Genomic DNA, 11,619 nt, shown 5'->3' with positions numbered 1-11,619 from the left:
AAAAAGAGAAATCTCCAACGAGGCGTTCTGGGGCAGCATAGACAGGTCTTCTCTGTGTTAGAGTTTTACTCGCTACAGGGTGTACTTTGAGGGGTTGTGACTCTGCAGACCGTTTACATGCAGAAAAACCTTCATAACACACAAGGGGACGGGTAATAACCAGAAAAGCATGACATGGGCCCTTTACGCAACTGTTTTTCTTTCCTATTCCCCACCGAGATCCTGCTGAATATTTCATCCTCAAAGCACAGATAGAGTGTCCCGTGCCGTTCACACAATATGCCTTTTGTCTTTGGTGTGAGAAGCTCCGGTGAGAAAAACAAAATACCAGGTCAGCGGTGTCTTTCTTGAGCAGCATCGTGATGACAGGTTGAAACACGAGAGATGTTTTCCAGCCAGCATCTCGTGGGCCACTCTGCGACGCTGGAGGTCATCAAGGGGAGCGAAGGGACAGTCTGTGCTGGAAACTCAGATGCTCAGTTTCCACCTGAAGTCCAGCTCAGATTGCTTTAAGTCTGCAGCTGTTGCCATACATCTGTAAAGTAAAACCGTAACACATGTAACTGTTTGTCTGTCTTGTGATGAATTCATGTGACCAGCTGACTTTATTTGATCAGGTGATAATAGGAGAGTAAGTGGTGTTTCTATAATGTACCTCATTTATTTAATATAAAACTTAATTTAAACTTCAGTCGATTTTGACTTATTACACATTTAACCTTTAAGGATTGAATTACTTTTTGCTCTCAAAATCAGCACTCTCTTTTCATTGCCATTCCTAAAATTGTGTGGATGTCGGTCAGTCAGTCAATAACTTCGATCCAGACTGAAATATCAGAATGGATTACATTTGGTACTGACACCCATCATTCTTAGAGGATACAAGGTCGATTTTGTGTGATTTAGTTAATCTGAAGTTAAACTAATTGTGCTTGAAGGATTTTGATTTTTTTTGATTTTTTAAGGAGTATCCAAAACTGGAAAATCCTAAATAAATAATATGATTGATGTATATAAGATGACATACATATGGATTGCTCAATCTCGGTCACTTACAAAAACACTACAAAAAATAAGTTTTGCTTAGTGGAGGGGGAGAAAGAAGAAAACATTTTCAGATTTGAGTAAACAATCAAATAAACAAATAAAATCATGTTTGTTGTTCTGAGTCTGTTGTCATACTGCTTGGCCTAACAAATAGCACAGCTGTCTGGCAAAGAAAAGTCTTGATTGCCAATCTGCATTACAATCCGAGTCCAATTTTTTCCAACTGCAGAATCAAATCTTTTTATTTTGGCCAAAAATGGTCAACACTCAAATGTCGGTAAGTGTGCTCTTGTGTCATTTGAATCTGTTCTTAGTCAATGTCTCCTCGTTGGTGTGTTTAAGGAAGAACCTTCTTAAGATGGGTTATCACGTGAGGCTGAAATGTAGCTGGTTATTTTACTAAACCTACTTTAAGTCACTCTTGGCAATACTGCTCTCATTTACTAACACAGACTTCCTCGTCAGGTTTCACTTACTGTTACCTCATGAAGAGGGAGCTGCTTCAGGGTGACTGTCGCTTGGCAATGACCCCACGTCCCCTGCTCATCCAGGCAAGATGTCCCGCCAACATCAGAGCTGTGATGTGCCGGATCAAGTAGCTGCGCAGCTATCTTGTTACTAATCGGATAATCTGTTTGGCACAGGGGCCCTTTTCCATTCCAGCTTACATAACTGGGTCTGTGTTCAGGTACTGGCTGAGAGTCTGGGCCAAAGGATGACCACTGTGAAGGAGAGTGGGACAGTTTCAGTCGAAGCAAGGCACACCTTGGTCATTTCCAGGAAGCTTGTTCTCTCTCTCCTTACCTAGATCCCCTTTATCCCTACCTGGGTTTTTCTTCAGAGGGGTCAGAGGTCAGTGCAGGTGGTCTTTTGAACTCCAGAAATCCAGACTCCAGAGATTTCTTCAGACTCAACAATACTTCCAGACTATATTATGCCTGTGTTTCCTTTCTCTTTCTGTGTTTATTTTATTGCAAAAGTTTCTCTCCTGAAGATCCTGCAGATCACTGATTTTAAGAGAGAGAGCTTAGATCACTATTCAAATATTTTTGATGGTCAATCCCAAAATCCTCATTGTTTATTTTACTAATGGTTGATTATATTAAGCATTTTAACTACATAGTAACTACACTTAATAAAGCAGGGGAGTGCAGTTAAAAAGAAGTATACATGGGCAGAAATTGAATATACTCAATAAATACAAGTACCAGATATACATTTAAGTGGAGTAATTGATTAAATGTACTCGTGAGTTGTGTATTTCTGTAAGTTTGTTTGTAGATGTGACTTCAATTTCAATTTTTGTTGAGAACATTAATTATAAAAATACACATTTTGACAGAATTGGAAACTAGTCTTGTTTGTTAACATAATACCTCAGGGTATTTTTTTGCCTTGTTTGTATACTTTATTTTCCAATGTATTAACTGTGTAGTAACTGTGTACTTGTATTTTTCTGTCTTTATTCATTTTTTTAGTTTTTTAAAATACTGTCTATGATTCACTTGGAAACAAATTGTATTATTATTATCATTATTATCATCATTATCATTATTATCTATTATTATTATTATTATTATTATTATTATTATTATTATTATTATTATTATTGTTATTATTATTATTATTATTATTATTATTATTATTATCATTATTATTATCGTCATCATCATTATTATTATTATTACTATTATTATTATTATTATTATTATTATTATTATTATTATACGGTTTCCTTAAAATTAAACATGATTTTCATAAATATCCTGCGGTAATTGCTTTTAATATTTGTTTTCAAACCGTTTTTGTCAGTTTGTTTACTTTCTGGGATTACCCATGATGCCTTGCTGCGGCTATAAATACCCCCTCCGTGTCCGAGGACCGCAGACTTGCTGCTGCAGCAGAGCGGTGTGTTAACCTGACCCTCATAACAGCGCTAGAAACATCCACTTTCTACAAGGCTTTACTTCATTTACGAATGGTGAACTATTCTGTCGAGTTTTTATCGAACAGTAATATTTTTAGTTGTCAAAAAGGACCGAAAGACCCGTGTTTCCTCGAAGCTATCATGCTGAACACAGAGGAAAGGTAGGAGGATGCTGATATTCTTCTAGAAACATCCAGGAGACGTTGGTTGTGTCAATTGTGCAATTTAGTCAAACTTAGGCGTTTGTTTAACTTGTTATGTAGTTCACAAACTTCCCTAAAGTAGTACTTGTTTATTAGCTAACTCGCCAAAAGCAGGAAATAAATGCTCATAAACAGTGCAGTAATGTAACTCAGTACCTTCACCAGAGGTGGGAGAAGTACTCAGATCTTGTACTTTAGTGAAAGTAGAAATACCAGAGGGCTTGAATACTCTGTTAAAAGTACAACTTGTACTTAAGTGTATTCATAAGGTTACTCAAGTACAAGTTTAAAAGTTTTGGCATCAAAATAGACTTAAAGTACCAAAAGTAAAACTACTTATTATGCAGATTGGCCCATTTCAGAATAATATATATGATATGTTTAGATTATAAATATTGATGCATTAATGTGTTTATCAGAGATGGCAAAGGTAGAGATAGTTTTAATGACTTTGTTTACTGTAAGGTAGCTTGTTAATGTACTCCATGTGTAACTAAAGTCTTATTTAAGTGTTGATTATATTTCACATTCATAATCAAAATCTTCAAAGTAACTTAAGTGCAATTTTCCCCTCTGAATTGAAGTGGGTAGAAGCACAAAGTCTCTCAAAATAGTACTTAAGTACAGTGCTTGAGTAAATTTACTTAACCACTGGTAAAAGTAAAACAAGCAATACTGCAGTGAAAGAATGACTCTGTTAAATAGAAAAAAGTGTTGTAGTCAATTTAAAGTTGCAGCTGGTAAAGGTGGGACTCATTTCCTATAATAAAAGTACCTAAAAATTGTATTCAGTAGGCCTACTTCAGTAAATGAACTTGGTTTCATTTCACCACTGCAGATAATGTGCAGTAAACAGACATGAACACGAGCCTCTCAATAATTCAGGAAGATGCACTAGAGCTATTTGGCAATGTTTTTTCTAATCATGTTAAACAAAGGAAGGCCCCTTAACATATGACTGTGCAAAGTGGAAGTGAAATATATCATTACTCATTTCTGAATTTGACGTCGGAGGCTACAGGGCTATTAAAGTTTTCTAGAATACTTCAAACCCTAGACAGGAAACCTATTTCAAATCTAAATCTCCATCACAGCTAGTTAAATCCAAAGTATTATAGGGGAACCTGCAACCAACAGACACTTTAATTTATGATTCATTTGTTGACTTTATTCATCCAATAATTTGTTCTTTACTTTAGTTTTGGACTGTTGGTTGAAGAGAAAACAGACTTCTCAGTGTAATACCGTCAGTTAAATTTTTGTTTGACATATATTGTTTTTGATAAATAGATTCATATATATTTATAACAAGGATCCCTGATTATCAAATGACTGCATCCAAGAAACATTCCGAGCGGTTTGGAGAAACAAACAGTTGATGTGGTGTTGCTGTGTCAGTAATATGTATTTAATTAGCATTACTTTTTATATGTGAGAGGTGATACTCATGGTTATCTAAGCTAACGTTTTTTTATGAACAAATGCATGGCCCGATTGTAGTGTGTTTTCTTTCTGTTTACAAAAACAGAGGCCTTGTGTTTGTTCTCTTTGAGTTTTATCATCTGCCATGCAGAGAGGGAGAGGCCCATCGATGCCTCTCTGTGACTATATTAGCTCTCCCTCTGTTATGGCCATGTCAGCTAAAGGCATCAACTGGCCTACATCAGCCTGGTTGCATAACCTCCTCCCCGTCTCTGTGTGTGTGTCACTCAGAAACAGCTGGGTTATCTAACCTGAGTGTAACTAGTGCCACTTTAAGTGACTGGCAGTTTTCATTGGTTGCTGCAAGCGGTTTTTTCGAATTGAAAAACGAAACTGTTCCATCCGGTTTCAGTTGTGATCTTGACATTATGACCTCAGCGTTTATTTTGAAACCGCAGACAGGGCTGTGATGCAGACCTTAGCCTGCATGTACAGTACCTGTCAGTAACAAAGTGCAGATGGGCCTGAAGTGACCACATTCAGGGGAGGAAATGTCTGCAACATAACTTTAAGAGGCTCTTCACATGCACAAAGCAAACGTTTTTAGAGCTGCAAGTAATGATTATTTACCCTATCAATTAGGGTTGCCAGAAACTGACCATGATCAAAATCGATTATTCGGCAGCCCTGGCGAATAATAATCGATTATTCGAAAAAATATATAAATAAAATTGATTTTTTTTAAATAATATTAGATTATGGAGACTGTAACGAATAATCACTGGCATCCCTACTATCAATCAATCAGCTATTTTTGATAGTCCAAACAGGTTGTCTTAATGGACTGATTATTTCAGCTCAAATCATTTTGTTAGATACATTTATTTTTCTATGGTCAACTTTATCTTTTTACAGCCCCCCTACTCTGATATTTTGTCAGGCTGTTATCCAGCCATGATCATTTCATGGCTGTTTAACCCTACTAACATTTAATGTGGCACATCATCGCCCACACACACATGCCAGACACACCCTTTCTGCTGGTGGGTTGACGGGTTCATGTTTTTGTCTGTCAAGAAAAAGTTTTCGAAAACAGGCAACAAACAAGCAGACCGAAATGCTGCGGTGATAAGATTGTGATTTACAGCCTTGTTTGTTTATTCCCTCAGTTTGGTATCGTGCTGTTATTTTGTGTTGCCACAGGCTTACCAAACGGTGCCTGTGCTGACGAAGCCTGCGCTGGAATCAGAAACCACAAACAAAGACTCCTCCTGTGTATCGGGTGTGTCAAATGTCTGTGAGGGATGTTTTTTAGCTGCCATGTGCTCAATATAAGTGCTGGCTGTTTGGTAGGTTTCGGTTGATGTGGATTAGTTTTATTATTACTACATAAAGAATATTGTTCTACTTTAGACTTGGTGATATCGATAAAATGAAGACAAAATCTAGTCTGACCACAACATCAATATAATATTGATATGACCTAATTCTAGCCTCCCAAAGTGGTAACTCTTCCTTCTCACATGTTAACTACTCAGCCATTGCCACTGTTGTCCTTTGGCTTCTACGCTTTGCTTATTTGAATATCTTGCTCTTCACTGGCCTGGTTATTTAGACTGGTCTTGTTGTTTTCTGTGAGTCTAAACCAGCCTTGCACAGCCACAGTTTGTGTCAGTGAGTGCCTGATGTTTTGACAGGGATACGTCCATCCACAGTAGGAGCATTTGTTGCGTCCTGTTTCTGTCTCTACGTATTTCCGACACGCTGCTCTGCCAAACTCCCAGGGATAGGAAGCGGTCCGAGGGCTCTCCTGTTTACTTTCTTTCACCAGCAATGCGTTGTTAATGTTTATGTATCCGCCTTAACCATTTCTGGGGTAAACAGCCTTGTTTGTGTTGACAATCTGAGTTTAAGTTGGGTCTTTTTCCCTCACTAAGCTGGTCATTATACTGTAAGAAGTTGGTTTGGTGTGTCTCGGGATTCTTGGAGAACCTGCCAGAGCACTTCCTGTTTTAGTTGAGTTGTGTGTTTCTTGGCTAGCGGCTGAACTGGGCCCCGAAACAATTCACCTGAAACCAGCTCTCAAAACAACTCGGTTCAGGGAGCAGGCAGTGGAAGCATTAATCCTAAAAAAATATGTTTCTGTTGCATGTCCTCACCCCTCGAGGCCTGGCAGAACTGGACAATGACGCACTTGGCATCTTTGAGTCTCTCTTCGACACACAGATGATTAAATCTTTGTGTGTGTGTGTGTGTGTGTGTGTGTGTGTGTGTGTGTGTGTGTGTGTGTGTGTGTGTGTGTGTGTGTGTGTGTGTGTGTGTGTGTGTGTGTGTGTGTGTGTGTGTGTGTGTGTGTGTGTGTGTGTGTGTGTGTGTGTCCTCCACAGAGTGCTGCATGCCTTTTCACCCATAGAGTTGACCTTCTTAAATGTAACCTAAATTCTGTTTTTAGGGTGACCTTTTGGTGGGCTACAGGTGGAAGCTATAGGGGCACAGGGGGGCGAGGGGGAGATAGTCTGAAATGTCAGAAGACCAAAGTGTCGTCTTTCAAAACAAGCTGGCATTTCCATCAAGGACGGGCTCTCCTGTCTGATCTGGAAGGGAAGATGGAAAGAGAAAGAAGCTGGTCTTGACATCTTGGCGAGCGTGCTAATCTCTCCCTCCATCTGTCCTACCTGCCATCGCAAAACACTGATCACTTTTGTTTCTGTGGAATAAATAAGGAAACTCCAGGCTACCAGAATCGTTTCTACACTAAATTCTGTCAGATGTTTAAATTATTCCTGCTCCTTACATTGCATGCATCTATTTCAGATTCAAGGTTTTTCTTGTGTTTAAAATAAGTCAGTAGAGGAATTTAAAGTGGACCTATCATGCTATATTTGAATAATATAGTGTCGGACCATACCTATATAAGGCATATTTATACTTTTTATTTTTCAAAATACCAAACAGATCATGCATTTTAGCCATTCCTCATTTCGCTCAATTTAACACTGTCTTTGCATGGGCTGATTCTNAACACATAAAAGACTGTGACGCACCTCAAGGGGCTGTTGTAAATACGTATATTTTCTGTAGGCGTTTTTCACGTAAAACGTAATATCAGGGGAAATTACATTTTCAATAACGTTCGGGGTGAGTGAGTAATTTTTATTATTAATTACGTCTTTTCTCCCGAATAACCATCACTCTACTAAACCTTACGTTGTATTATCTTTTGTAAGAGTTAACCCTGTTTGGTTTAGGACGGAAACTTTTCATAATTGTAAAATTCAGAAATGGTCAATTTAAGTTTTCATTTTATCATAAATACGGTCGTCTACCGACGACTTAGTATTATTTCTACTGAACTAATAATTTCTACGTACGTAAATATTCCTCGTACACATTTTTTTTAGACGAAATTTTAGTGAAAATCCACCAAATTAGATATTCTTACGTAGGCTAAACTAATTGAGTAGTTCCAAAATTTCACAAATTCGGTGATTGTATATCACACACTGATGTGCATCCTTTATTTACCTTTATGAACTTCATGGGAATTGTAATATCCCACGTCCATGAACTCAATGTGCTTACATGAATGTATTGAATTTCCCTGGATTAGTACGTCTTTACGTGAAAAATGAGAAAAACTTTGTACTTAATACACAGGGCCACAAGGTCCCTTGAGTGGTTCAACAGTCTTTTCGTGTTGGGAGCAGATAAAGGGAGGTATGGGTTTAGCAGAATTTTTCCCGACGTCGCCTGACTATGTCTGACTCACAACAGTGCTATGGTTGTAAAAAGCGAGAGACCGCAGAAACAAACAGTCGTCGGCTCCGCCGTCGGCCGTTGACGGGTAACGTCCGGTCCGACAGAGCGAAAGAGTGGTACGAGACCGTCGATCGCGCACGCCGTTACTCTCTACCCCTCCCTGAATCTCGCACGAACTCTCCCCGCCCTGACGCGTCCGTGCCGACGTCACCGTACCACACTCGTCGTCGTCGCGACTTGTGTGTGCTCGACGAATAATTTTGCCGCGAAAGAGTGGCCTCATGAAAGAGGGGAAGTAAGAATTACATATAGATCTTTGATTAACTTGCCTCTTAAGCATTGCAAAATATTGCCGTCGCCATAGCCGCACATGGAAAAGTTCAATAGCCATGTGGCACGCGTCTGTGTTAATGTCTACAACTTGGTGAAGAGACTGCAGTGTCTTCACCCGCGATGCCCGATAACCCGTTGAGGTGGTCTTAGTCCTCCTCCTGTCGGTTCCTCCGTACCCAAATCTCTAAAAACGGGGAAACAATGCCCGACTGTTTTGGACGTAATATGGTCGGTGTTTACATTAGCATCGCTAACACTCAGAGCTAACCTGTACTGGAGAGCATGTGTGTGAAGAAGCAGGAAATAAAAAGGAAATAACCGGCAAGAGAGAAAGCCTTTGAGCTCCATACTGTTTCAGAAATAATCCTTGATAATCCATGATATAGCGTTTCATCACGGCAGTATTTAGTTTAGATAGTAGCTGCCGGGTCCCGCATGAGCTCAGCCCCCTTTTCTTTTTTTTTTAATCAATTTTTATGACTTTATACCCCAAATCAGCACTTTTGAAACAGGAAGTGAAATAGAGGGATATGAGGCATGGCTAGAATGGGTGATCTGTTTGGTATTTTGAGCAAAACACTTCATAGACATGTTTTTTATATATTTGTTTATATCTGAGACCTATGCTATTGCCTACAAATAGCATGATAGGTCCACTTTAAGCATTTCAACATGTTACAAAGTTTCATTTTTTCCAAACAACAAAACCAATAAATAATAAAAATACGTTATTCTTTACATTAAAATAAAAGGCATAATACATAAATTAAATAAAGCAAGCAATTGATAAATAAAACGGATGTCCTCACATAATATTGCATCCCCACTCATTACCTCAAAAAACAAACAAGTAAATCATTCCATAAAACTTAGAAAAAAATGAAAATGTGTCAAGGTATTTCTGAACTGAACTGTTCAGGTCGTTTGAAAGTCAACATTGTTGTTTTCAAAGTCAAGACCAAGAAATTATGAAACAGGGAAAAGGTGTGCACCGTTTCTCCTGCAGAGTGAGCATGGTGGCATAATGACCTTTTGTTTTCCATTGCTCCACCTTGTTGGCTCGTAGCTATGCAGATCAGGTTGTCCGGGTTACCTGTCTGCTCTGCAGGGAAACTGGGTGCACAGCTCTTTCCTTTTCACATAAACAAAGTCCCATGCATCTGATGTTTTACTGTGTCACGGATCATATCTGTATATTTACTCAAAAACAAGTCGGTGCGGCTCATGAACTTCGAACAGAAGATTGTACATCATAATTGTTAGCTTTAGGTGCGAGAATCTCTCAGGGTCAACTAAGGCATTCTGGGAAAGCTATTTATTATCTGAAAGGCCAACATTTGACAAAACTAAGTGAGCATCCACAGCCCTTATGTCCAGGCAGCGTCGGCCTTCTGCCATCATGTCTGGTTTGAGTAGCACGACTGTAACTCAAAACGCCAGAGATGAGTGTTCCCAAAAGCCTCTCCAGCTATTTGCAGAGGTGTTTACAGATCATGTGCTTGTTGTGATGCATGCCTTACAGGTCACACACACACAAGGCATCAGGAACTCTTTGAATGCAGTCAATAAATCATAGGCCCTTAAACAGTCAGCCCAGTGATGGAGCCAATAGACTGAAGCTTGTCGGGGTCCGCCCACATCACATGCTAGTTCTTGCTTCGTGTTTTATGATTTATTTGAATTGTGGTCACAGGGTGGGAGTAAAAGGCCAAAATCTATATTTAACCAACCTGACTAGACTACTTGGAGCACCGCGTCTCATGTTTAAGGCCAAAGAGTTAGAGTTCCTTCTGATTAGAGACTTGTCTGGTCTCTGTCTGACGCCATATTGATTCTAGGACTAAAGTCACACTAGAGGAATTTATTATGTCAAAGCCAGGATTCTTCGTATTTTGAATAGATAATTGTTGGATTCTTAGGAAACAAAGCAGTATAAACATATTCAATCCTTCTGGCTGTCCCTGACACGTCATTGGTGGAGCATGTTGTTGCCACAGGTGCTTTGTGTTGGCTAATTACAGGGAAGTGCTTAATGAAGAGGGGCTGAGTGTTAGTGAGGCAACACACTCAGAGCCTAACATAAGTATCTGAGTGAGAGTATGACAGCATCAGACGCCCTGTGGAGTTTGTGTTTGAGTTTCATTTCCTTGTAAACACACCGAGTGACACTGAGTAGTATGTGTATGTAAGCCTGCATCTAGAAGTATGTACGTACCATGGCTGAAGAGCTGTTAGGTTGTCTCATAGAAAGGTCTACGGATACCTTATTACACTCCATGACATGCGGTCAATCATACAGCATAACGGACTATTGTGTTCAGATGAAGTTAGTTACACACATAAACAAACAATACTTCATCTTGCCAGTGTTGCGTTGTCACTATTAGGGGATAGGGATGTTGCAGCTGCAGATAGTCGAAAACATTTGATGTGTGCAGAAAGATATTTTGAAGAAATCCTGACCAATTCCTCTTCTTTCCACAGTTCCTGGTTATCGGGGTCTCGGCTTTCCAGCTCAATCCCTCAGTCTCCGGGGCCTCAGTGGTGCTCCTGATGCCCCTCACCCACAATTAAAGATCCCGGGTGGGCGAGGGACTGCGAGGGATCACTCCGTCGGCGTGCAGCTCCACAAGGTGACGGTGCTCAAATTCACACAACTACACAGAGAGCTGTAACGCTTACTGGTGAAACATGGGACAACAACATAAACACATAACATCTGACCCCATAACACAAAGTTCTGCTGGTAAAACAGAACGAGCACGCATCGCACTGAGTGATGTTTTGGTTGAGTTTAAAAGTGTGTGTGTGTGTGTGTGTGTGTGTGTGTGTGTGTGTGTGTGTGTGTGTGTGTGTGTGTGTGTGTGTGTGTGTGTGTGTGTGTGTGTGTGAGTGTGTGTGTGTCGTGAGTACGCGTCGACGACGACG

At 39.7% G+C, this 11,619-nt stretch overlaps 1 protein-coding gene across 1 annotated transcript in view; it reads left to right on the top strand.

Annotated features, from left to right (window-relative positions):
- Positions 1 to 2,930: 2,930 nt before the first annotated feature.
- oaz2a (ornithine decarboxylase antizyme 2a) overlaps positions 2,931 to 11,619 on the top strand; it is a 13,294-nt gene continuing 4,605 nt past the window's right edge. The window contains 3 exon segments of the mRNA XM_010777591.1: positions 2,931 to 3,135; positions 11,176 to 11,242; positions 11,244 to 11,324. Of these exon segments, the coding sequence (XP_010775893.1) occupies positions 3,026 to 3,135; positions 11,176 to 11,242; positions 11,244 to 11,324 (258 nt within the window). The 5' untranslated portion in view covers positions 2,931 to 3,025.

The sequence above is a fragment of the Notothenia coriiceps genome, unplaced genomic scaffold, assembly GCF_000735185.1.
Source record: "Notothenia coriiceps isolate Sejong01 unplaced genomic scaffold, NC01 NC01_scaffold00018253, whole genome shotgun sequence".
Classification (NCBI taxonomy): domain Eukaryota; kingdom Metazoa; phylum Chordata; class Actinopteri; order Perciformes; family Nototheniidae; genus Notothenia; species Notothenia coriiceps.
This window is presented reverse-complemented; position numbering and strand designations above follow the sequence as displayed.